General features: G+C 41.3%; 1 protein-coding gene across 3 annotated transcripts in view; it reads left to right on the top strand.

Moving 5' to 3' along the window:
* COL12A1 (collagen type XII alpha 1 chain) overlaps window positions 1-26978 on the top strand; it is a 117795-nt gene that overhangs the window by 50039 nt on the left and 40778 nt on the right. For all 3 annotated transcript variants that reach the window (XM_070795751.1, XM_070795749.1, XM_070795750.1), the window contains 21 exons: window positions 1289-1428; window positions 1960-2089; window positions 4388-4530; window positions 4849-4978; window positions 6842-6982; window positions 8062-8187; window positions 10642-10781; window positions 10993-11125; window positions 11236-11262; window positions 11598-11740; window positions 14268-14397; window positions 15413-15552; window positions 15985-16114; window positions 17523-17665; window positions 18978-19107; window positions 19407-19549; window positions 20858-20987; window positions 23478-23597; window positions 24672-24818; window positions 26547-26663; window positions 26812-26958. In XM_070795751.1, coding sequence (XP_070651852.1) covers window positions 1289-1428; window positions 1960-2089; window positions 4388-4530; window positions 4849-4978; window positions 6842-6982; window positions 8062-8187; window positions 10642-10781; window positions 10993-11125; window positions 11236-11262; window positions 11598-11740; window positions 14268-14397; window positions 15413-15552; window positions 15985-16114; window positions 17523-17665; window positions 18978-19107; window positions 19407-19549; window positions 20858-20987; window positions 23478-23597; window positions 24672-24818; window positions 26547-26663; window positions 26812-26958 — 2730 coding nt within the window. The remainder of the gene's footprint in view (window positions 1-1288; window positions 1429-1959; window positions 2090-4387; window positions 4531-4848; window positions 4979-6841; window positions 6983-8061; window positions 8188-10641; window positions 10782-10992; window positions 11126-11235; window positions 11263-11597; window positions 11741-14267; window positions 14398-15412; window positions 15553-15984; window positions 16115-17522; window positions 17666-18977; window positions 19108-19406; window positions 19550-20857; window positions 20988-23477; window positions 23598-24671; window positions 24819-26546; window positions 26664-26811; window positions 26959-26978) is intronic.

Raw genomic sequence — 26978 nt, 5'->3', positions numbered from 1 at the left:
CTTGATAATTTTGTAGGCTTGATTATGACCCAAGTACAATAAAGGTTAGGATACTAAGAATGGAAATGCTTTTTCCCAGCTTTGGCTTACAAAGAAAGTAGGAAGAGTTCATATGAGAATGATTTGCCATGCTCATGGAGTCACTGTATTAGCTCTCCTATGATTATTATTTGGGATGTCTCTCTAGTTAATGGTCTTATTGAGCCCAGTATTTCTATTTCCACTTATATTGATTCCAAATATTTTTATATATTTGTCATTTCACCTACACTTAGGAACAGAAAAAAACAAACACAGCAGTAGGATATTCCTAAATTTTAGAAGACTTGGTTGTTTCTCTCTGAGTGAGAAAGGAAGTAGGTTCTCTTACCACTGAATTAGGTCCTGAAAAGGAACTAAACATGAATAAAAAATCACTTCTGTCCTCACAGAGCATAACTTATGGTTAAGAAGATAAGACATGAATGTAAATAATCAACATGATGATGAAGGCAGTGGACTTGGGTGGTACCAATAGCGATAGAGGCGATAGAGTTGTCAGGCCCCATGTTGTCATTTACTGATACATGCAGAAGGTGGGAGAGCAGAGAGAGTATCCGGGATGAGTCGGAGGTATTGAATCTAGGTGACTGATAAACTGTGATGCTGTCAGGATGAGGGGAGCGGCTTTTAAAGGATGACAAGAGCTCAGATTTGAATTTCCTGAGGGTGAAGAATCTTAGGCCACCCATTCAGAGAGGGCTTATGGGCACTGGGCTGATTTACTGGAGAAGACTCTTGAGAGTCCCTTGGACTGCAAGGAGATCAAACCAGTCCATCCTAAAGGAGATCAAGCTTGAATATTCATTGGAAGGACTGATGCTGAAGCTGAAGCTCCTATGCGTCGGCCACCGGATGCAAAGAGCTGGCTCATTAGAAAAGACCCCTGATGCTGGGGAAGATTGAGAGCAGGAAGAGAAGGGGGCAGCGGAGGATGAGATGGTTCGATAGCATCACCAACTCAATGGACATGAATTTGAGCGAACTCCAGGAGATAGTGGAGGACAGAGGAGCCTGGCCTGCTGCAGCCCATGGGGTTACAAAGAGTCAGATGTGATTAAGCAACTGAACAAGAACAACTGTAACTTGTTAGTATATGAAAGAATGTGTACAACTGTAACTTGTTAGTATATGAAAGAATGTGTACAAAAGCTTGAAATATGGAGAGGAACACCATTGCAACCTAATTTAGATATCATCATCTTGCTATGATAATGAAAAAGTCTATGTACTTCATTTCCATGTGCAGGTGACTTGGAAGCACCTTCCAACCTAGTTCTTTCTGAGCGGACCCATCGTTCTATGAGAGTGAGCTGGACACCTCCTTCTGACAGCGTGGACAGGTACAAGGTGGAATACTACCCAGTGTCAGGAGGGAAACGGCAAGAAGTGAGTAGACCTCACAACCCGCTCCTTCCTGTCCCGAGATTGGGTCCTCCTCCTCAGGGCTCTGGGAGGAATGCCGGGGGGGAAGTAGGGGGCAGAACTGGGTCCATGGTGGTGTTCTCCATTTCTTGCAGGGCAAGCACTTCCATTTGGGCTTAATTAGAGGGAAGAGCTTTTAATTTCTTATGCTTTCCAAGAATTGCACAATATCAATACAATTTTTAATTAGGGATTAAGAGGGTGTTTAATTTGTTCATGAGTTTATACGAGAATCATCGAGTAGGAAGGAAACATTGAGGATGTTCTAGTTTTATGCACTCATCTTACAAATAAGGAAACAACAGCTGGGAGCATAAACTGTATGGATTATCCAAGATCTCACTGTAATCTGATAGTTTTCAAAAACAAAAGACAATGACCTCATTAAAGAATATTTCTTAAACTCATTGAAGTTAACTCCTTCACAATTAACAGTAGAAAAGAGGGAACTGATTCTAACAGAAGTTGTTATTTTTTGTAAATTTTCATCCCTAGTTTTATGTGAGCCGATTGGAAAGGAGCACGGTCCTGAAAGATCTGAAGCCTGAAACTGAATATGTTGTCAATGTGTATTCTGTAGTGGAAGATGAATACAGTGAGCCTCTGAAGGGCACAGAAAAAACATGTAAGTCAGATTAAAAAAAAAACTCAATGTTTAATTTATTAAGGTAAAGAGGTGACAGGCCATGTGGGATTTTTTTTCATTTTCATTTAAAAAAATTATTGAAATATTGTTGATTTACAGAGTTGTGTTAGTTTCAATGGTATATAGCAAAGTAATTCAGTTATATGTGTACATTTTAATTTTCAGATTTTTTTGAGATTCTTATAGATTATTAAAAGATATTGAGTGTAGTTCCCTGTGCTATACAGTAGGTTCTTGTTGATTGTCTATTTCATATATAGTTGCTGTTGTTCAGTCGCTAAGTTGTGTCTGACTCTTTGTGACCCCATGGACTGCAGCACACCAGGCTTCCCTGTCCATCACCATCTCCTGGAGTTTGCTCAAACTCAAGTCCATTGAATCGATGATGCCATCCAACCATCTCATCCTCTGTTGCCCTCTTCTCCTCCTATCCTCCATCTTTTTCAGTATCAGGGTTTTTTTTTTGTAGATCAGATCAGATCAGTCGCTCAGTCATGTCTGATTCTTTTCGACCCCATGAATCGCAGCACACCAGGCCTCCCTGTCCATCACCAACTCCCAGAGTTCACCCAGACTCACGTCCATCGAGTCAGTGATGCCATCCAGCCATCTCATCCTCTGTCGTCCCCTTCTCCTCCTGCCCCCAATCCCTCCCAGCATCAGAGTCTTTTCCAATGAGTCAACTCTTCGCATGAGGTGGCCAAAGTACTGGAGTTTCAGCTTCAGCATCATTCCTTCCAAATATTTTTGGAGAAGGCAATGGCACCCCACTCCAGTACTCTTGCCTGGAGAATCCCAGGGACGGAGGAGCCTGGTGGGCTGCCGTCTATGGGGTCGCACAGAGTCGGACACGACTGAAGCAACTTAGCAGCAGCAGCAGCAGCAGCAGTGTGTATATTTTAACCCCAGCCTCCTGATTTATCTCTCCCCACCTCTGCCACTATCCCCCTTGGTAACTCTAAGTTTGTTTTCTATGTCTGTGAGTCTATCTGTGTTTTGTAAATAAGTTCATTTGTAGCGTGTGGGATTTCTGTAAGCCTTCCGAATCATCCCTTTATTTGATATCTCTTCAACACACATTTACTGAATGTGTACTTTGTGCAGGTTCTCAATAAATACTCTGTGATTTTCTGCTTTTACCAGCTGCTCCTACCATCTTGGAACCCACTGGGTATTCATGGCAAGAGTTTACCTTAGAGGGAAGGGTACCTTTCACGATTGTCCACCTCTTAAGGGAAGGTACCATGTGGGAAGTGGGACTCAGAGTATCTGGAGGAGCAGCTGTGCAGGAATCATCTGATTCAGTTCTGCATGAGGCCAGATCTTCCAGCTGGCAGCGAGAGCTCCTTTTTTATTGACTTTTGGACTCTGGCCTTTACCAGAGAAGCTCTGATGGCTTTGGCTTTGAGTAGAGCTTTGAGGAAAGATATTCCTCACTCCTATTCCTGGTGGGGTTTCTGAGGCCATATGAAAATACTCTTTCCTTCTCCCATCTTCTTGGCTGACCTCCAGGAAGAAGGGAGGCCTTTTATAAGAAAGAGGAAGGAATGGGCGTAACTCCAAGTCAAGAATTGACTCCACTGACTGCTCAGTCCCTTAGGTCTTTATCTCTCATATTTCCCTTCATATTAGACCATTAGGTGGGAAATAATAATTTCATAATGGGCAGGATTAATCTGATAATTCCTTAAAACTTTAAAGTCCATCTTTGAACAAAAAACTAGAAAGCTGTGTGGATATTAAGTGAAGAGGAAACTGTAAGCCTGTTACTGTGCCTCATGGGCTAATCTTCTCTTTGAAGAATCCCCTGAGTTCCACTTATTAATAGACATCACTCTCACTTATTTTTTTTAAAGTAAAAATGAAATGAAATACTAGGTTGGCTTTTTATGTATGAAATTCTATGATTGAAGAATGAAAATGGTCGATTTACAGATGTTCCAGAAAAAGAGACTGAAACCTCAGGAAGTTATTCTCTGTTTTGGCTTTCGGATAGACACTAGAATGCCATTTTACATTTAAATGTCTTTTTCTCTATGAAATAGTTATCACATGCAGTCTTAGTAGGTGTTGGTGGTAAACAATGAGATTGGGTTTTTGAGGGGAGAGAAAGGGCTTCTATTAACTCTCACTGATTACTCACAGCAGCCCATTTTCTATTTACCATACACTAATATCAGTAACTGCATTGCACTTTACCACTGAGCCACTGGAAGCAGTTAACAAATAAGGAGAATGACAAGAGTTAGACAGATGTTTGCTTTTTCATTTCAACAGTACCAGTGCCTGTGGTCAGCCTGAACATTTACGACATTGGCTCAACCACCATGCACGTGCAGTGGCAGCCAGTGGGGGGCGCTACCGGCTACACTGTGACCTACGAACCCATCAATGCCACAGTTCCGACCAAGCCCAAAGAGGTGGGAGCCCTTTGTTTGTTTATCTTGGCTCTTCTGGAGGCTTCACTGTTGTCGAGTCCCCGTTAAGGGGCTCATTAGCTCATGTATAGCTTTACACACAAAACAAAAACAGATTAGATTTGTGGCCTGTGACACATCTTAAAAATATATATATATATATATATATATCAGTATGAAAAGGGAAATGCTGTTCAGAGAAATGAAAAATAAAAGTTGTGTTCAAATCTAGTGGTCACAGCTTGGTGTGATTGGCTGTCCCTCATTAGCGGAAATGTTTTATTTGAATGTGTTCTTTCGCCTTGGCTCATCCATCTGCAGATGCGCCTGGAGCCGACAGTGAATGATGTGCAGCTGAGTGACCTCTTCCCCAACACCGAGTATGCAGTTACAGTCCAGGCTGTCCTGCATGACCTCACCAGTGAACCCGTCACAGCAAGGGAAGTCACCTGTAAGATGTCGCTGGGTTTCCTTCTTCTCTCATTGCTGTGAATGAGGCTCATTTGTTAAGCTTTTTCTTTTGCCCAATGATGCTAAAACTGATTTTGATTGTTTGTGTATAAGTTGTAGGGTTATTCATTATGGCCAAGGTTGTTTCTAGACTTAGGGCAGCATCTTAATCAATTATTAAGATTTGCATTTATTTTTCCATATTTAACATATTAGATTTTCAGATGGTATCTTATAATCAGTGGTGTCTTACCATTGCTCTTGGTGAGGTGTCAGTCAGGGAACAGAACATAAAATAATGGTGCATCTTAAAGTCTATGTTGTCGATCCATGAATATGGTATACACCATTAGTGAGAAGGGGATGTTGGAGAAAAATACTAGGTTTAAGATCAAGATGTTCCAAGTTCTTGTTGAAGTAGAAACTATGGCACATCCGAATCAGTCTGTTTATGTTAAGTAAATTAACTTAATCCCCAAACATATTGATCAACTATGATGTTCCAGTCTTGTGCCTAGGTTTTGGGAATGTCCTGATAAATTAACGTAGAGCAAGGTAGAGGACCCTGACTCCTTCATGGTTTGCACTTCTCTCGTGTGTGTTGTTCAGCCTTCTGTGTGTTTCTGGTTTGTTTCACTAGCATTTCGGTGCTTTTTCTTGAAAAGTGACAGTGATGGCACTTAGGACCCTGGTCTTACCCAGCTGGTAGTTTCGTTTCATGCTTCTTGAGGTGGGCATGCTGGGATTCTAAGCATGTCTTGGCTTACATTTTGTGAGTCTCAGACTGCATTTCTAAGGAAATTAAGAAGTTGTAAGAAACCTTCAGGGGGGTAAGGGGCTGAGACAGAGGCATGAAGAGATAGAAAAGAGAAACCCTGCAAGGCGGGGCAGGATATAGTCACTGACATCAAATAATCACCTTTTACATGTCAGACCCTATTGGAGCTTGTGACTTGTAGAAATGGGGTGGTGGTGGGTGGACAGAGTAGGAATCCAGCCAGGCATGGCGACATATCCTGGAGGTGCTGAGTGAGGGGACCCAAGTCATAGTGGGATTAAAGACAGACGTGGCTATAGATTTGGATATAGGGCTGGACTGCAGCAGCGGAGGAGGGGGAGGACACAGAAAGAGGCCGAGAGAAGAAAGCATTGAAGGGATGCAGGGGTAGGAGCAGAGAGGTGGAGATTCAGGAAGAGACATGTGCAGACTTGAAATGAGAGACGAAGAAAGTTGGTCAAACAGGCAGCTGGAAAGAGTGAGCTACGTCTCATGTGACAAGAGAAAAAGTCTTCTTTAGTTATCCTCCTCCTTGTCCTTTTTAAGGTGAAGGTTTGTTTGACTTGGGAAAAATTTATCGTTGGATTTGCTCCTAACCATTTGGGTTTCTGTGGGTTTTTTCTTATGAACTTATTGGATGTGTAATTTTGAATCATCTTCATTCTTCACTCTTGTAACTGTTTTGTTTTGCTATCACATAACTTCAGGAAGCATGACACTTTGATTTCAATCTCAACTGATTTAATATTTGATTAAAAACATAAGCTGTACATTTATGGCAAATTATGATTTATTATAGCTGAGCAGCAAGAAAGAGTTTATTTAAATAGAATGGGAGAAAGTTAAATATGAATGAGAAAGAGTTGTTATAAAAATTTAAATGTATCCTATTTTTAAAAAGCCTTCTTAAGAATTCAGCTGTATCTCATAGAATCAAAGTGCTTTTGTCATCATGACCAATTTGTTTAGTTACTTTGCTGCACACCTTTAAGTTTTCTTCAAGCAACTTCTTGAAAGCTCGTGTGGAAGCTGCAGAGCTTTGTGGTTGAGAATAAATTCTGGTCCTAATTTATCATGCGTCTCCAGTGCCTCTGCCCAGTCCCCGAGACCTGAAACTCAGAGACGTGACTCACAGCACCATGAACGTCGCATGGGAACCCGCACCTGGAAAAGTGCGAAAATACATCGTTCGCTACAAAACCCCAGAAGAGGAAGCCAAAGAGGTAGGTTGAGGTTGGAAGCGGTTTAGAAATATTTGTTTTCCTAGTAGTTTAACAGAAGAATCTAAACAGGTATAGCATGTTTTGAATACTTGACACTTTATGAACATACTGTTGAAAACTTGTCATATATTAACAAAGCACTATTTGAATATTGATAATATATTGGACTGTTTTGCATTTAGTTTAGAAATGTTTTGCTGTGTGATATTAATCCTAAAACATCATCCCTTAGTAGATGAAGGGTTACAGAATCTAGATGGTATTTCACTCTCCACCTGATGCCTAATATGATGCTCTGCATTCTATGAATGACTAAGAAAATGTCATAATGATGTTCCTAAAAATGAAAGGTAGCAAGGGGATTCAGGAAAGAAGAGGGGGAGTTTGTTGAGGAATAGGGAGGTAGGACAGTTGAATGGGACAGAGAGAAAGTATGAATATAGTGTCAGAAGGGTGTCTCTTTGGCTTTGAACGTTTCTGAATTGATGTTGGGATGAAAAGCTATTTCTGTGACAACCTGCTTCAGAGTGGGAGCAAACTGAGGGGCTTCACCAGCAAATGGGTTTAAAATGTATGTTCCCCTGAAGGGACATGTAAGAACCTCAGAGGCAGTTTTGGAAGCTAGAAATAGTTTCTGTAAGCACCCAGTTGCAGACTGTGCTGGTCTTCTGAACTGCGTGCAGGCTAATTTAGACCTGTGCACATATTCTTTTCATTCTGGGTTTCAATTTTCAGAAGCAGTACAATGACCAGTGGGTCTTACAAGCTAATGCACAGGAGAATTTTTCTGAAAGCAATGAGGCAGTGACTCACAGGGAAATGGGGAGAAAGCGATTAGGTTGTTTGAATTCCTAGGCTGTCATCATTTACCAAACACAAGTCTCTAGTACATACATCGTTTCCACTTTGGAAACTATAAACGGTCTTCAGTTCCTGGACTGTTAGGCAAATTGGAAAACTTTGCTGTTTTTTTTTTTTCTGTACTGCAGTTCTTATGCTCTCGTGCTGAGAGACACAGCCAACAACAGAGAGAGGTCAAAACTAAACTTTGTAAAAATAGTTCCACCGCTCTATTACAGGTAGAGGTGGACAGGTCACGGGCCAGCACACCGCTTAAAGACCTCTTCTCACAAACCCTGTACACAGTCAGCGTGTCTGCTGTATACGAAGAGGGGGAGTCTCCCCCAGTGACTGCGCAGGAAACCACCCGTGAGTTGGGCTCATGCTTTAATGATAATTGGGAAATAGCACTGCATGCGTGTGTCACTAACTGATTATTTCATTTCTTAAAATTAAAAAAAATTTTTCCAATGGAAGTATAGTTGATTTATCATGTTGTGTTAGTTTCAGGTGTACAGCAAAGGGATTCAGTTTTATATGGACCTCTATAATATATACTGTAGATATATGTATATTCCTTTCCGGAATCTTTTCCCTTATAGGTATTACAAAATGTTGAATGTAGTTCTCTGTGCATATCTTAATGTTGTTTTTGCCAGAATTTAATACTGTTTGGGATCAGGCGGTTCCTCACTTAGTCACTTCCCATCTTCTATCCTTAGGTCTATTCCTTTTGTGATAATTTCTCTCCTGTTATTCTACCAGCCACTGTCACTAACTTGTCTTCCAGATACTTAACTGGTGTGTGTGTGTGTGTGTGTGTGTGTGTGTGGAGGCAGGGGTAGAGTGAAAGCGTGCTACTTCCATAGTATTTAACTCAATTATTATTGCCTGTCGGGCTTTTCCTGTCTATACCACTTCCCTCTGGCTCCCTCCTAATGAATTCCATGTATTTTGCTCAACTTTGAACCTCCAGTTTCTGGCTCAGTGCTTAGCATGTCATTTTCTAGATAAGTGGTGTTTAAAAAATTGAAGTCTAGAGCCAGCAGAGTTCCCAAGAAATATATTAGGAGCCACGTAGGTAATTCAAGATTTTCTAGTAGCCACATTAGAAAAGGTAAGGAGAAAAGTGAAATTCACTTTAATAATGTGTTGCATTCAACCCAGTGTGTCCAAAATATTAACGTTTCAAAATTTACCAGTATAATAATTATTAGTGAGATATTTCACATTTTTTTGATAATAATTAAAAAAAAATCTAATGTGTCTTAATTTGGGGCTTCCCTAGTGGCTCAGTGGTAAAGAATCTGCCTGCAGTGCAGGAGATGCAGGAGATGTGGGTTTGATCCCTGGGTCAGGAAAATCTCCTGGAGGAGGAAATGGCAACCCACTCCAATATCTGTGCCTGGAGAATCCCTTGGATAGAGAAGTCTGGTGGGCTACCGTCCATAGAACTTCAAAGAGAAGGATACGACTGAACAACTGAACATACACGCACACACGTGTCTTAATTTAAGCTTTCAGTGCATCTCAACTCAGATGCCACGTCTCAAGTACTCATTAGCTACATGTGACTGTTGGCTCTCATGGTGGACAGCACAGGTTTAGAGAATTCAAACAACTTGCCCAGCCTCGCCCAGGAAGCTAGTGGTGGGATAAGTGCTGTGATCCAAAACTTTTCCAGCATCTTTATCACCAGAGGATCAGAAACTCTTCAGTGCCCGGCTGTCTGTACACGATCAACGCATCTTGTCAAATATCACAGCCTCCTATGTAACTTCGGATAGTCTCTACCTCTGCTATTTTCTTACCATGTGAAATCTCCTAGCAACTTCAATTGCCTTCTTGGCATCAGTTCTTACCTGGAAAGGGTAGTGGCTGGAGATGAAAATTTGCCCATAGGTGCACACTGGCATAAATATAACAGGAATAGTAAAGGGAAGGAAAGGTCAGGAAGAAAGACTAGTGAAAGCAGGTAATTTAATATTAATACTTGTTTTTAATCCTTAAGATTTCCTAGGAACTTTTAGACACATCCAAAGTGCATCCTTCATGGTTGGTTTGTTCTGCAGTCATGCTTGTCAAAGTGGGACCAGTCTTTTCATCTCAATGGGCCTTTTCATTGTCATTATTAGAAACAAATTTTTGATGGCTCTGGCTTTTGTGTAGTTGGCTTTGGTTACCAGGAGATAGAGGAATAATTGACAATGAAAGCTCAGAACGGGTGGCAGACGTTCCAAATTGCTTGCAGTGCAAGCTCGCTGGGGTGCCTGGTCAGTAGAAGAATCCTTAGCTGGGATTTCAGCCATCGTCAGCACTGCAGGGCTATTCCTGTCTCTGAACAGAGTTGATACAGTCAGCTTCACGTTGTGTGTCAGGTTAGTAATCTGTAGGAAAAGCTTATCTGTGGGTTACTTAGATTGTAAGTGACGATCTTCATGAACCATGAAGGTTCATGCTCTCTCTGATACTACAGGCTAAAGTTTGCCTTCTGTGTTGCTTGTTGAAAAGAGTCCAGGGTTTTCCTTAGATTCTCAAAAAGTGTGAAGGGCAAAATGATGAAGAACCACTGCGTTAGAATAGTATGACTAAATGGTACCTTTGAAAAAAAAATCACCATTTTAATAGACTGAAGCAGTCTGTTATATCCATAAAATACTTGCAGTTCTCAGGGCTCTCTCCCATATTTACTTTCAAATGAACTGAATTTGTAAGACACTTGGTTCTAATGTTGTCAGCCAGTTTCCTCAAGTCCGTTCAAGGCTGTTTTATTATATTGAGTTTGTAGATCACATCCAAAAACATAGCCTTCTCTCATGACAGACACCGTGCCAGCCCCAACAAACCTACAGATTACTGAAGTAACACCAGAGAGTTTCAGAGGGACTTGGGACCATGGAGCTTCTGATGTGTCTCTCTATAGAATCACCTGGGCGCCTTCAGGAAGCGCAGATAAGATGGAGGTAGTGTTAATTCTTTTTTTTTTTTTTTTTAAATATATGACCTTTGTTGCCTGAAAAGCATCGTTTCCTACTAGTGACATTTGAGCTCATGGCATGCCTCAAAGCAGGAAGAACATCTGGCTAAATGATGTCAACCAACTGCCGTGGAGCTGTGATGCACACGGTGACTTAATCTTGTGTGGGCTTGTTTTTTTTTTCCTCTTTCCTTAAGACCATCCTAAATGGAGATGAGAATACTCTGGTGTTTCAAAACCTGAACCCCAACACTCTCTATGAAGTTTCTGTTACCGCCATTTATCCTGATGAGTCAGAAAGCGATGACCTGATTGGCAGTGAGCGTACACGTAGGTGTTTAACCTTCAGTAGGACATTTTTTTTTTTTAATTAACAGAATAGAGCTTTGGCTGAATTAGTAATATTTTGCCACTCTCTTTCTCTTTTTTTTTTTTTTTAGTGCGTTTGATACCCTTAACAACACAAGGTAAGAACTTAATTTGCTGATTGTATGAGTCCTGAACAAATGAATGAATGAAAAATACCACAAAATCCATCGCAAATAGGCCTTCTGCTTTTACAATAAATTGTAAGGTGTTGATTGGGACCTCTTTTAAACAGGTCTCTCTGGAAGAATTTTTCTCCTTGCTACTATCTGTTAAGGAGTCCTTTGAGACTCAATGACCATCATTTGTTACGGGGTCAGATTTAGTTCTGAGTCTAGAAGTACAAAACTCTTCTCATGTCCTTGGAGACAGTGCATATTTGTGGGGGAGGCATTCTTCAGTTTGTTTACTCTATTTCTCAACAATCTTTTCTCAGCTCCAAAGAGTGGCCCACGAAACCTTCAGGTGTACAATGCAACATCCAATAGCTTGACTGTTAAGTGGGATCCTGCTAGTGGTCGTGTGCAGAAATACAGAATCACCTACCAGCCTTCGACAGGGGAAGGCAATGAACAAACGGTAATCTGTTGGGAAAAAAGATACCTGGTTACATTCTTTTTCTCCTCAAGCTATCACTCCCAGTGTTTAGTTAGTCAGACTTACTGTTTTGAGAGTTATGAAATTTACTGTATTAGTTGGAATTATTTGGCTCCATCCCTAATGGAGCCTCATAGCATCAGGCTTGTCCCTCAGTGTATTCATGTTTTCTTAAAAACTATTAGGGCTGGGTTATCCATGAGGGTATTTAGATTTTTGAGTCTATTTGTATTTTCATTTCTTATGTCTCTGACTTGATCAAGTGTTGAGAGAGTTTGCTAATCTTCCATTATTCTAATTTTTCTGTTTTTTGCATGTCATGATGTACGTCTTAGTTCTGGTGTTTCTTGATCTGGGTACCTGTTCAGCCTGACTTATACTATTTATCACATTTGCATTGATCCAAATGGAGGTTCCTGAGGAAGACAGTAGGACTGTAAACTCGGCCTTCATCTTCTTTATCTTCCCAGACTTCCTTATTTAACAGAGCCCTTGTCCATTCACTTTGCTTACTTTGAACCTTCTCCAGCTTTGTTTTATGAAAGGTGTGGCCCAAACAGCACACATTACCCTGGGTCAGGAAGCAGTGTGATTTTTATTTCGACAGAGTGATGCTTTCTGATTTATTTCAAATACTTCATTTGGTGAGGTCTGGCATTTTGTTGACTTTTGCGGGACTGTACTCTTTCCTCACAAAGCCTTAGAGAGAGATGAGTTATTAACTTTTAATCATTCGACTCCAAGCTCCAGCAAATGGTCCATACCTGTTCCCAGTTTAGAGGTGTTAAGAGAGGTAGATGCTGGCAGTGGTTAAAGGTCTCTGAACCCACACAGTAAGTGGATTATGCTGAACTAATGCTGCTTGTGAGCTGCTCTGTTGAGGTTTCCGTAGAACCTGACTTAGGGAGTGTGATACATTTGGATTAAAAATTTCTTAGAGTTCATCATAATGAACTAAATACCTAGTGTCATCAAGTGGCTTTTATATAAAATAAGACATTTAATGCATTGATATTTTAATGACAGAAACAGAACTTTCATCTGAGCTGGGCCAGATTTAGATAAAACTTGTCCTTAGCATTTCTGTTCTTGGTGATACTGACCATCGAACTGCTGCCTCGAGTCTTTTTTCCTATCCCTCAGCTGTTTGTTGTAAGCAGAAGGAGTGTCCTCAACTTATCCTCTGTAAAGTATTAGCTGACAGTCCCTTAGAGTCTGTTATTCTTAGGGCTATTTGCCTTTTAATGCTGGCTCATAAAATAACCAAAGTAATGACTTACTGATGCTAGCATTATTTTGGAGAACTGGATGTAAGGAGTAGGCACACTCTTCTGTTTCCTCATGGGGCTAATTCTAATAAGTGAATGCTTTCAGATTTGTTAAGTATCAAATACGTTGATAGTTTGCTCTCATAATCTCAGATACTAAATTTGTTAAAATTAGCCACTGTGGGCTTCCCTGGTGGCTCAGACAGTAAAGAATCCGCCTGCAATGCAGGAGACCTGGGTTTGACCTGAGGGTTGGGAAGATCCCCTGGAGGAGGGCATGGGAACCCACCCCAACATTCTTGCCTGGAGAATCCCCATGGACAGAGGAGCCTGGCGGGCTACAGTCCATCGGGTCGCAAAGAGTCGGATGCAACTGACGACTAAGCGGCAGCAGTGGTTGAGTTTGCCCGTGCGGAAGAGGAGTGCAGTGATTCACTGAAGTTTTCCCTGAAACTCACACCACGTGAGTGGATGGGTGCTAAGTGGGGAACATCTGGACCAGCTGTGGCATGTGCACTCGTGGTGGGCAGCATGCCATTTTCATGCGATTTTAATTAGTCTGGCATAAGCATCTGAATTCGGTAGACTGTTAACAAATCATACAAATTTCCCTTTCAACAAGATAACGAGATGGCCTTAAGCGGGACTCTGTAATCAGAGGACGTTGAGAGACCTTCATACCACAAGGCTGGAATCCTGGAGTGTGGCCTGGCAGAGGGTCCCCTCATGTAGTTTCCCAGCTCATGCTGTTAGAGGGGTAGTTTTTGAGGGGGAAACCAAAAGCTTTAGATCTTTTGCTGAATCATTTTAATGTGTTTTTAAAGCAAATAAGAAACATCTGTAAAAAAGGTTAAGAATAATACTGAATGGTGTGGCACCTCCAATACTGTGCAGTTCTTTGCTATCTTAAAGTTCCTGTGCAACTTGCTTATGATTAATGCCTTTTTTTGGGGAAGAGTTCTGTGAAACGTGTTTTGGATGAAATTTCACAGTGCTGGCAGCTAGCACGTTGAAATATCTTTTTAAGGTCACCAGGTTTAAGGCTTAAAATCCTTTTTATGATTGAAGGTACATCTTTTACATTTAAAATTATACCTAAGATATATTTCGAACTTTCACTGTGGGACATGTTTCCAGATCGTGGCAAACGTCTCTCTATAACTACCCTGCAGAAAGAGCTTTCTCTAGCAGGTTAGTGAGATGGAGAGACAAGGCTGACACTTACTCTTGTTTTGCTCAAGACCACTATAGGAGGACGGCAGAACAGTGTTCTGCTGCAGAAGCTGAAGCCTGACACTCCTTACACCATCACTGTGTCCTCCCTGTATCCAGACGGCGAAGGTGGTCGCATGACGGGAAGAGGCAAGACCAGTAAGTGAACCCAGAATCCTGTGGCTTTAAAAACAAAAGAATTAACTCATTTGTTTACTTTTGGCTTTTCTGGGTCTTTGATGCCGCATGGGCTTTTCTCTAGTTGCCGTGAGCAGGGGCTACTCTTTCTTTGCTGTGCTCAGGCTTCTCACTGAGGTGGCGTCTCTTGTTGCAAAGCACCAGGCTCTAGGGCTCTTGAGCTTCAGTGGTTGCAGCTTCTGGGGTCTAGAGCACAGGCTCAACAGTTGTGATGTGCGTGTTGAATTGCTCCGTGGCATGTAGGATCTTCCCAGATCAGGGCTCGAACCCGTGTCTCCCACATTGGCAGGCAGATTGTATAGCACTGGGCCACCAGAGAAGCCCAGTTCTGTGGCTTTTTAAATAACCTTCATGGAAATGGAATCAATCTTTCTCTGGAAACCCTGGGGCGACACAGAGCTTTGCTAATCTTTTAAAATGCATGTTGATAATGATCTCAATTGTTTTTAACATCCTTGGAATTCTCTGTCTCTGTTCACGGAAAAAAGACATTTATAATTACTCTGTAGTTCAGTCGCTCAGTCGTGTCCGACTCTTTGCGACCCAATGGACTGCAGCACGCCAGGCCTACCTGTCCATCACCAGCTCCGGGAATTTACTCAAACTCATGTCCATTGGGTTGGTATTATTCTCTGCTGCTGCTACTGCTGCTGCTAAGTCGCTTCAGTTGTGTCCGACTCTGTGCGACCCCACAGATGGTAGCCCACCAGGCTCCCCCATCCCTGGGATTATGCTCTAGGATAAAGCAAATAAAAACTGCCTTTGGAGCCAAAATGTCTCTGGAGAGATGAGACAGACATTCATCAGATGATCACAGACACTCTTTCATTTATTCACTACTTCGGCAAATATTTATGGGGTGCCTACTATGGGGGACCTGCTGTGTTCTAGGGTTCCTGGGACACATCAGTGAACCTGTGTTCTGTGTGTGCCGGTTGTTCACATCACACCGTGACATGCTTTCTGTGCATTTCAGAACCTTTGAATACCGTGAGGAACCTCAGAGTGTACGACCCTTCCACCAGCAGTTTGAATGTTCGCTGGGACCACGCTGAGGGCAGTCCTCGCCAGTACAAGCTCTTCTACGCACCCACAGCAGGGGGCCCGGAGGAACTGGTAATTATTTCCTGTAGGGAAGAATGTGTGTTTGTTTCAACTGCAGCCAAATGATTGCAAAGTAGAGCTAAAGAATTAAAAATTTACCTTGGAACCTAAGAAATACATATTCATTTAGTAGAACTTGACGGAAGGTAGTAGGTTGCTGCCTCGGGTGCCTGGGTGATTGGGGAGATTTGGGGACAGAGGATTGGAGCTGAGGGAAGTGGTAATTCGGGGAGTTCTAGGAGGGAGTCTAGGATGAGTGTAAGAAGTCTTCCTTCACAAATAGTTATAACAGTGCTTCTGGGAGCCCATCATTCCATCCCAGTATTACAGAACTTGCTTCTTGATTTGGTCTTGACTTATATTTTAAGTATTGTATCATTCGAAGCATTATTTCTTTTGCAAGTTTTTCAAATCAAGTACTTTACATTTTATTAAAATCTTTAGGTACCAATCCCTGGGAATACCAATTATGCCATTCTTAGGAATCTACAGCCGGATACCCAATACACCGTTACAGTGGTGCCTGTTTATTCTGAAGGTGACGGAGGACGCACGTCAGATACTGGAAGGACACGTAAGTAAGAAGGCAGAAAACGTAGCTCTTTCATGATACACTTTGCTTTTCAATGTAAAGGCCACGTAGGCACATTGAAGAATATTTGGAAAATTCACGATAGCATAAAACTATAAAAGTTGCTAGTTTACCATCCAAATGCCACCAACTGTTATTATTTTAGTGTATGAAACAGAAAAGTTATAATGGCATTCTTCTTCTGAAATGGCAATTTCAGAATTTATACATGTATATATAATCGTCCGTATTCTGTTTCACTGGCAAAAATTCATGAACTTTGCTTTGTGCTTTATAAATTTATGTGGAGCAGTATTTTGTAACTGGCTTTCACAGTGTCAATTTTTGAAATCTGTTCGTCACATTACTTAATCACACATTTCTCTGGTTTGCTGATGGCGTTGAAAATCTGAGTGCTTTCATTTGCCATTAACATCTTGAGAAACCAGTTTATAGTGGTTTTACAATTCTGTGCAGTATTGCTTAAAGGCTTTGGGGCATACCTATAAATATTTCTTTGGCTTTAAAAATACACTTGCTGATGGCTGAAAGAGAGCAAGTTCAGATGACTTCTTTTGGCAAAAGATTAGTGGTCTGGAAAGATGATGATATTGGCTAAACTAGAGTTTGGGGTTAATACATGGATTTAATTTGAATGTTTTTCTAAGTCCCAGTTGAGGCAGTTAATGGAGAACTGAGTGTATCTTTTCTCCTTCCTTTTGCCTTTTATTTTAATCATAGAAGACATTCAGTGTCGATTTGCTGAATGAGAAGGAATGAATGGGTGAAGATAGCTATTTGGAATTAGGTGGCTTCATCCGTGTTGCCAGGTTTCCCTTAGAAGGCAGAGCTATAAAATCATCTATCTCTCCAGTACCTGTGTGGGAAAACTGATGCTTCTTTTCAGTTTCTTTTATGGCCATGAGTGCTCAGTCGCTTGATTGTGTCCTATTCTTTGTGACACCATGCACTGTAGCCCACCAGGCTCCTCTGCGCATGGAATTTTCCAGGCAAGAATACTGGAGTGTTTTGCCATTCCTTCTCCAGGGGATCTTCTTCCCGACCCAGGGATTGAACCCGCATGTCTTGCGTCTCCTGCATTGGCAGGTGGATTCTTTACCACTGAGCTACCTGGGAAGCCCATTTTATGGCCAACCCAGTACTGTTGCTTTTACTTGCTTGTTTTTATTGGCAACAACTTCACTTCCATATAGACCGAAGACATAGTTGGCTAACTTGGACTACATTTGGATTTGAAAATTTTTAATCTGCTTTTGTGTGTGGATAATTAGATGTTTAAGGAGGACAATGTTTTATCCTTTTGGAGAATGGAAGTTCTGGAGAAGTGATAACAAAAACTCAACATAAATAAACAAACATAAGAAATATGTGTTGGCTTTTCTTTCCTCAGTGGTGAGAGGGCTGGCAAGAAACGTCCAAGTGTACAATCCGACACCAAACAGCCTGGACGTTCGCTGGGACTCGGCACCTGGCCCAGTTCAGCAGTATCGCATTGTGTATTCACCTCAGGATGGTACAAGACCCTCCGAATCTGTAAGTTATGTTGTTGCCTTGGAACTTGGCAAAAGAATGCTGCAGATTTCACTACATCTCCAGCTGTAGTAGTTGCCGGCCCCGGACAATAAGTCAGTTGGTGTGGCACTGGGTCTCCTGGAAACTTCCTTTCTTGATAAGCTTAGTCTCATGTTCGTGTCCTGGTTGGTTGCCTGTGAGAATACAAGCCATAGACAAGCCTGCATGTAATGCTTAAATGATGGCTTTTGATGAATTAAAGTATTACCTATAGGGTTAGTTAGCAAAAATGAATTTTATTTTAAAAATGGAAATAAGCTATATAAGTTAAAAGCCCCGGTAGTTAATGCAAATCATTGCTAGCCCTTGTTAATATGGGCTTTTGTTACAACATACACATGTCTTTGTTAAGAAAATACTTTGTTAAAGTTTGCCTCCATTGGCTCTTAACAGATTGCCCAGTCTATCTTCAATTCATAGCACTGTGCTATTTTTTTAAAAAGTAGATTAATAGAGATCAGAAATTACTAATTTGACCTTGAATATGGGCTTCCCAGGTGCTGCAGTTGGTAAAGAATCCGCCTGCCAATGCAGGAGACACAGAGATGTGGGTTTGATCCCTGGGTCAGGAAAATCCTCTGGAGTGGGAAAGAGAAACCCACTCCAGTATTCTTTCCTGGAAAATTCCATGGGAAGAGGATCCAGGTGGGCTGCAGTCCACGGGGTAGCAAAGAGTCGGACGTAACTGAGCACGCATGCATTATCAGAATACCTATGGGAAAGTAAACTTATAAACTAGCTTAATTTACGAGTCTTTACACAATAAACAATGATGATGAACAAGATTAAACAAATGAGCAATGGCTGTGTTCTGTAAGAATGTTGATTTGCATGTCCCTGTGTGTGTGGAGTATATTCAGACAACTTTGTCCTTACCCATTGCATGGAGTTGCTATTTTAATAGCAAACCTCTGCCCCGTGAATGTGTGTGTGTGTGTGTGTGGTCCCTTCTCTTATGTGCACCTAACATTCAGGACACTTTTGGATCACTGTCATGAGCCCTGGATGTTGTATTTGAGAATCTTTTACAATAAACATAAATAGGAGATAATTGAAGTAAGGGTTCAGTATGAACTAACTTTTTTGGAGAGGAAATTTCTGAGGCTAAATTGCATCGAATGCTATGGCTTGGGCATATCTCATGAGGTAGCACAGAAGTTGGCTTCTGCTGTTAGGCTCCGCTTTTATTGTAAACGTTATTATGCTGACTAATGAAGACTTGGTAAGTGTTTGGGTTGTCACCAGACAGAATCTGGCATGTCCTCCCCTCCAGATTGTGGTGCCAGGAAATACCTACACGGTGCACTTGGAGCAGCTGATTCCGGACACGCCCTATTCTGTGAACATCGTCGCGCTCTACTCAGATGCCGAAGGGAATCCCAGCCCTGCCCAGGGCCGCACATGTGAGGCGAAAATCCTTTCTCCACCGGGTTCTCTTGTGACTCAGGGTGGGGGGCCTGGGGGTGGTGCGGGTGGGGAGTGAGGGGTGCTGGGGGCTGTCTAAGTGAAGCCTGGATCGCTCCGAATACAGCATTTTCTATTCTGGTTTCACATGAGAACCATAGAGGTGTACTTCGTCATAAGGGAGTAAGCAATCTAGAGAGTGGTGAGGTCCTGCCCTGGGGACGTTTCTTTCACACCCCCCACCCCACGTTCACTGTGATCACAGACTGGAAACTAATTGTTGTATTTATTTATTTAGTACCACGAAGTGGACCAAGAAATCTCAGAGTCTTTGGGGAGACCACCAACAGCCTCTCGGTAGCCTGGGATCACGCTGACGGGCCGGTTCAACAATACAGGATCATTTATTCTCCCACTGTTGGTGACCCGATTGATGAATATGTGAGTCCGATTCTCATTGTGACTTAGCAGCACTCTCATATTAGTCTTAAACTTTCTGAGTGTCGTATTTTGTCACTCTAGAACCCGATTCAAGTTTGTTCAAGCTTCTTCCTAGTTCTCAGTATGTATATCCATCTACTACAGAGGGACGAACTCACTACTTTCTTTAAAGTTTAATGGTTAATTGATGTGATAGGTTAGTAGAATATGACACAGAATGTTGATTGTAAGGCAGTGAAGTCTGTGCTTTGTAGCCATTTTGTCACATGTATCTTCTTTGACTCAATGAACATGAGTTTGAGCAAACTCCGGGAGATGGTGAAGGACAGGGAAGCCTGGCATGCTGCAGTCCATGGGGTCGCAAAGAGTTGGACATGGCTTAGTGACTGAAAAACAGCAATTGTCTTTGATAGTTCTTCCTTCATGATCCCCATGCTGTAACCTTTGTTCTACTTGAACTTGAAATATTAAACTCAAATTCAAGCCCCTATTTTTGTTAATCAGAAAGTCACATAACTGTCTTTAAGTTTCTGCTCAAGATGAGATATGCAGTATTACCACACTTAGTTGCTAAAGCAGAGAGGCTCAGGCTTTAGTGTTTATTCAGCTTTGCCACTGACAAATATGCAATTTCCTGTCTTTTTCTGAAGACACTAAAAATGTAATTTCCCCCCACTTCACCGTTTGGATTTAGGGGACACCGTGCTGAAGTCACTGTTTTAAGTCATCCCTGTTTGTAGAAGCAGAGCATAGGGTTGGAAGAGAGGCTGAGAGCTCTGTCTGGTTCATTTCCTCTTCATGGGGGCAGTTGAGTGCATCCCATTTCCTCTTTTTCCCCTAGTTAATATCAGCCAAACTGATCCTCTTGAGGACAGAAACTGAGTCTACTTTTGCTTCCTGGTGTGCTCCTGTGGAGGGTGTCACACCTGGCCCCTGGTGGGCACCGGGTGCATGTGTGAGGAAGGAGCACCGTAAAACCGACACAGAGGGTTGAGTGAGAAAGGAGAGGGGCGCAGCGATGCTTGGTCACAAGTGTGCGAGATGCTGCCTTTCATTCTCAAGGCTTCCTTCCTTCTGGGAGACTGAGCCACAGGACAGGGACATGGCTGATGTACTATTTGAGCTGAGATGTACCTGACTCTAAAACCATTCCCCTTGCTGTTGGGCGGCAGGGAAGACAGTTTGCCCCACCATGAACACTGTACAACAAGAAGGAACCAGGAAGAAAACATTGCTGTTTATGGGAACACATATTGATCTGAAAATCCTCTAGCTGGTAATAACTTCATAATTTAACTTCCCCTGCAGACCACCGTCCCAGGCAGAAGAAACAACGTAATTCTCCAGCCCCTGCAGCCTGATACTCCGTATAAAATTACTGTTATTCCTGTTTATGAAGATGGAGATGGTACCCATTTGACTGGAAATGGAAGAACTGGTAAATGTCTTCTACCTTTCATAATCTTTAAACTTGGTAGTCTTTGAGTAGCTGTATCTCAGATACGGTATTAATACTGCATCAACATTTGTATCATATATTGCATTTTGTCAAAATGATATGACAACAGAATGTGTTTTTAACTTTTTAAAGGTCCACTAGAAAAAGGAAAATGAGACACAAGCCTGTGTATTTTTCTTTGCCTGAGACAGCTTTATCCTTTGGAAAGCCACTGCCTAGTCACTGAATAATATTTTAGTTTGTGTGGTATCAGTTATGGCTGTGGCTATTAATCAATTACGTGTCAGCAAAAAATACCGTGTCACCATTGAATTTGTCATAAAAAGCAAGATGATTAGTAGTCATCTTCTGCCTTTTCGAAGTTAGGTTTTTTTTTTAAATATTTTTTTCTATTGTTCAGTTCAGTTCAGTTGCTCAGTCATGTCCGACTATCGCGACCCCATGGACTGCAGCACGTCAGGCTTCCCTGTCCATCACCAACTCCCAGAGTTTACTCAAACTCATGTCCATTGAGTCAGTGATGTCATCCAACCATCTCATCCTCTGTTGTCCCCTTGTCCTCCTGCCTTCTACATTTTCCAGCATCAGGGTCTTTTCCAATGAGTCAGTTCTTCGCATCTGGTGACCAAAGTATTGGAGTTTCAGCTTCAGCATCAGTCCTACCAATGAATATTTGGGACTGATCTCCTTCAGAATGGACTCGTTGGATCTCCTTGCAGTCCAAGGGACTCTCAAGAGTCTTCTTCAACACCACAGTTCAAAAATATCATTTCTTCAGCGCTCAACTTTCTTTATAGTCCTAAGTCATTTACGAAGAATTACCAGGGTTCAAGTGTCTTTTCTAGCCCACACGGGTGGCAGTTTCTTATGATTTAGATCACAAGTTCTGCAGTTTGGTAGCTGGAATCACCTGAGGACCCTTAGAAAGGCTTATGCCTTGGCACCACTCATAGAGATACTGAAGTAGTCGGTCTAGATGTGGCCTGGACCTACTGAAAGTTCTAGTGCATAGCCAAAGCTGAGAGTCTCTGGCTGAGCTTGGAGGCTGGCTGGCCATCAGTCTACTGGGTTCTGTTAACTGGGCAACATTGCTAAGAATTTTTTTCCACTTCATTCAGCAAAAATCCCCTTAAGTAACATGATTTCAGGGTCCTTGCTACGCTTAATTGCCCAGACTCTTTCTCTGCTTAAACAATCTTGACAACATTACAGGATTTGGGAGAGGAAACATTTGAAAGCTCCCGAGAGAAAAGCAGGACCAGTGTTTCAGCTCAGTCTCTGGAGGTCAGGAATTTGTATTTCTTGACACTTGTCGTCCACAGAACTGAGTCAACAGAGACTCCGTTTAGTGACTCGAGATAATTTTAATTGAGCAATTTCCAATTTTCACTCCCCCCCCCGAGGTTTCAGAATATATTTAGATACTTTTCTGGAGGAAATGCCATATTTCAGAATTTTGTTCTTAATCACAGAATCACAGAACATGAAAAATCTCTCCTAGATCTTGAGTTTTCTAGGAAGGGCCAAAGCCACTTCTGGTTTATGTTATTAGAACAGTTTTTTAAGTTGAAGTCCTTATGTGTGTAATGCTATGAATAATAACTCAGTGGCTGACTATCATGCTATTTCACAGCATTGCTCTTACTGGGAATGGAGTTAGCTTGAGCTCTGGAAGCCCAAGGATTTTCTCTAGGTCTGCTGGTAGAGGTTATAACAGTGTTGGGGAAGAACCTTGTTTTAGTCATTAGCTAGCTGTGTAGTCTTGGACGAACCATAGTTTATTTTTGTGATACGATGGTTGGGCTGCTGCTGCTGCTGCTAAGTCACTTCAGTCGTGTCCAACTCTGTGCGACCCCATAGACGGCAGCCCACCAGGCTCCGCCGTCCCTGGGATTCTCCAAGGCAAGAACACTGGAGTGGGTTGCCATTTCCTTCTCCAGTGCATGAAAGGGAAAAGTGAAAGTGAAGTCGCTCATTCGTGTCCGACTCTTTGTGACCCCATGGACTGCAGCCTACCAGGCTCCTCTGTCCATGGGATTTTCCAGGCAAGAGTACTGGAGTGGGTTGCCATTGCCTTCTCCAGATGGTTGGGCTAGATAGTCTCAAAACTGCTTTTTTTTTTTTTTTTGCTCTAACAGTCTTTGATCTATAACATTCAAAAACTGGTATGAGATATATTTTAGTCTCTATAATTCTGCATCATATAACATACTGGTTCTGGAAATCACCAGTTCCTGAGTCTGTTTGATTTGCTGTCTGAATTTGAAAAATTTCAAAGCTTTCTGTTGAACATTTCAGTGCTTATTAATTGTTTTTTGGATCAGAACATTATGAGATACTATTAATATGCTCTCATGGAGCTGCACGGCCAATATTCATAGTCAATACTCATTAAGTTCTATGCTTAATGTTTGTTAGTCCTTGTTTGTTAATAAAAGGTCAGTAATGTGTGCCAATATTTGTTTTCAGTGGGATTACTTCCTCCTCAGAACATACACATCTCTGATGAATGGTATACCAGATTCAGGGTGTCCTGGGATCCTTCACCCTCTCCTGTTCTTGGATATAAGATTGTGTATAAGCCAGTGGGTAAGAAAACAACTTTGTTATCTTAGAAATGCATTAGAGGGTTATTTGTGTATGAGAGTGTTTTTAATTGCATCCTCCATGATTAGATTCTCCTGACAGTTCAGTTATCACATCAAGTTCTCTCCTACCAAAGGTAACATTTCTGGAAATAGTATTCAAGCCCGTGGTTTAAAGTATCATTGTTACTATGGGTTTAGATGTTACTGCCATTAATTTGCATGACTAAGATGTCTTATCTGGTTCATAAAATTCCACAAATTGAAATTGTGTTCAGACAACCTTTATGTTATTATGCTTGTGAAATAATGGGTACTTAATTAATATAAACTATTTCTGTATTTTTCCCATTATGTCAAGGTATTATTCCATTTAGAGCATGTGCATTTTAGTTTATTCACAACAGGCTTGCTTTTCAACTTCCCACTGACACTTTCACTTAAATGGATGTCCTCTCTATTAAATTATTTGCCATCTTTGTTTCCATGTTCTGTCTATATGTTTAGCAAAATGGAAGAAATATACTCTTTGTGCTAAATTTGCTGAGGTATCTTCCATGTACTCGGGAAGGGTGTGAACCAGAAAAAGGAAAAGGAGAGAAGGCAAGTGTCAGAATACGTGAGCTCTACAAGAAACAAAGAGACAACTTCAAAGTGGAGGAATGGGATGCAAGACAGATGTTTTTAAATCCTCTCTACAACAGGAAAATGTTAATTGAGTACCTAGTGTGTACAGAGTACTGTGCTGGCAAAATGAGGCTTTAGAGAAGAAGCTTGAAGTCTGGAGTAGTTGACTGTGTGATGCTTTATTCTTTAAAGGAGCATTAATTGCACACATGCTGCATTCATTAGCACACATGTTAGGTATTGTGCTACACTTTGAGAATAACAAGAAAAGGATTGTGTCTGCCTACAGTTTTGTATTCAGCATATAATGTAGCATGTATTACAGGGAGCAAGTGCATAAGGGCTATGAAATCAATAGTATTCATACTATCATTTAAGTCATTTGATTTTAAGAAAAAAATTGAGACTAGGGATAACATATTTCTCTGTATTTTTGTGATTGTAATAAAAGGTTCCAATGAACCCATGGAAGTCTTTGTTGGAGAAGTGACATCATACACATTACACAATCTGAACCCCAGCACCACCTATGATGTGAATGTCTACGCTCAGTATGATTCTGGACTCAGTGTTCCTCTGACCGACCAAGGCACTACATGTGAGTCACGTAGCTTTTTGCGGTTGTAAGAAAAAGTGTAGTATAAATGATCAGGTCAGTCTGTTCTGATTTTCTTTCTTAACATATGCATGTTTCCTCAGCATTGAGTAGGTATCCCTTTTGTGTCCAGCTAAACAAATATTTAGGCCATATAATCAAAATTACAAAATGTGTGTGTTGAGATATGTTTATTTCATATAAAATACATTTTAAAATTTGAAAGATAAAAATTTTGGAATTATTATTTCATCCGTGAATAATATGTAAGATCATAGAGTTGAGAACGAGGTGGTTTTTCCTGACATTTGATGTTAAACACGGGCTTCCTAGGTGGTTCAGTTGTAAAGAATTAACCTGGCAATGCAGGAGATGTAAGAGGTGCAGTTCAATCCCTGGGTTGGGAAGATCCCCTGGAGTAGGAAAAGGCAACCCATTCCAGTATCCTTGCCTGGAAAATTCCATGGACAGAAGAGCCTGGTGGACTATAGCCCATGTGGTCACAAAGTCACGACTGAGTGACTGAGTAAACACATGCACAGTTGAAAGTTGTCATGTAAATGTCATGATTACTGATTCAGCCCACAGATAGATTTTATCATCATCAAATGTTTTAATGACTATTTCAGAACTTAGCAGATAGAATTTCAGAAAAAATTCTCATTGTTTTTCATGAGATCTTGGACATTCATTGTGTTGAGAGGGGCTACAGACAGACCTCGTTTTATTGCAGTTGGCTTTATTGCACTTTGCAGATGCTGCATTTTCTGTAAATTGAAGTTTTGTGGCAACCTGGCATGGAGCAAGTCTGCTGGTGCCATTTTTCCATCAGCATTTGCTCACTTCATGTCTCTGTGTCACATTTGGTAGTTCTTGAAATATTTCAACCTTTTCCATTATTATTATGTTATAGTGATCTGAGATCACTGATCTTTGGTGTTACTATTGCAAAAAGATTACAATTGGCTGAAGGCTCAGATGATGGTTAACATTTTTAGCAATCAAGTATTTTTAATGAAGGTATGAACATTACTTTTTTTATACAAAAAGCTGCTGCTGCTGAGTCGATTCAGTCATGTCCGACTCTGCACAACCCCATAGACGGCAGCCCACCAGGCTTCCCTGTCCCTGGGATTCTCCAGGCAAGAACACTGGAGTGGGTTGCCATTTCCTTCTCCAATGCTTGAAAGGGAAAAGTGAAAGTGAAGTCGCTCAGTCGTGTCCAACTCAGCGACCACATGGACTGCAGCCTACCAGGCTCCTCTGTCCTTAAGATTTACCAGGCAAAAGTACTGGAGTGGGTCGCCATTGCCTTCTCCATACAAAAAGCTACTTCACACTTAATATACTATGGTATAGTGTAAACATAACTTTTATATGCCCTGGAAAGTCAAAATATTCATGTCACTCGTTTACTAGACCAATATTTGCTTTATTCTGATGGTCTGGAACTGAACCTGCAGTATCTCAGAGTTATGCCTGAATGTGGAATTTGCTTCTCTTGAAAATCAGTGATAAAAAGGGAGATCCATTTTGACTGTACCATATTTTCATGTTTGTTTCATGTATATTTCTTAATAAGGAAACAATGTGAACAATGTGAGACTTTAGGCATTACCTTTTTCAGCCACAATGAAGGTTTTAAAAATGTGCTAGGATTAAAAGTTTGCTTTTTGTCTTTGTTTAGGAAGTAAGTCTGTTTCTTCCTGCTTTTTTTCTTTTTTTTTGTAGTATATTTGAATGTGACGGATCTGAAAACTTACCAAGTCGGGTGGGATACATTCTGTGTCAGATGGTTGGCTCACCGAGCAGCCACTTCCTACAGACTAAAACTAAGCCCCGCAGATGGTACGTGTGCAAAAAATAAAAAACAAATACCTGGAGCACATAGTAGTCACATTTTAAACTTTAGTAAAGATGTTATTTTGGTTATAAAATGATGCATCAACATGCCTTTAAATATAACTATTGACAATGCTGGCATTGTCCTAACCAGGAACCAGAGGACAGGAAATCACAGTGCGTGGATCAGAAACCAGTCACTGCTTCACCGACCTGTCACCAGAAACTGATTATGGCGTCACTGTCTTTGTGCAGACACCAAATCTTGAGGGACCAGGTGTTTCCGTCAAAGAACGTACTAGTAAGTGCTTGAGTAATCTG

This window comes from Bos indicus, chromosome 9, assembly GCF_029378745.1.
Source record: "Bos indicus isolate NIAB-ARS_2022 breed Sahiwal x Tharparkar chromosome 9, NIAB-ARS_B.indTharparkar_mat_pri_1.0, whole genome shotgun sequence".
In the NCBI taxonomy this organism is placed as follows: Eukaryota; Metazoa; Chordata; class Mammalia; order Artiodactyla; family Bovidae; genus Bos; species Bos indicus.
This window is presented reverse-complemented; position numbering and strand designations above follow the sequence as displayed.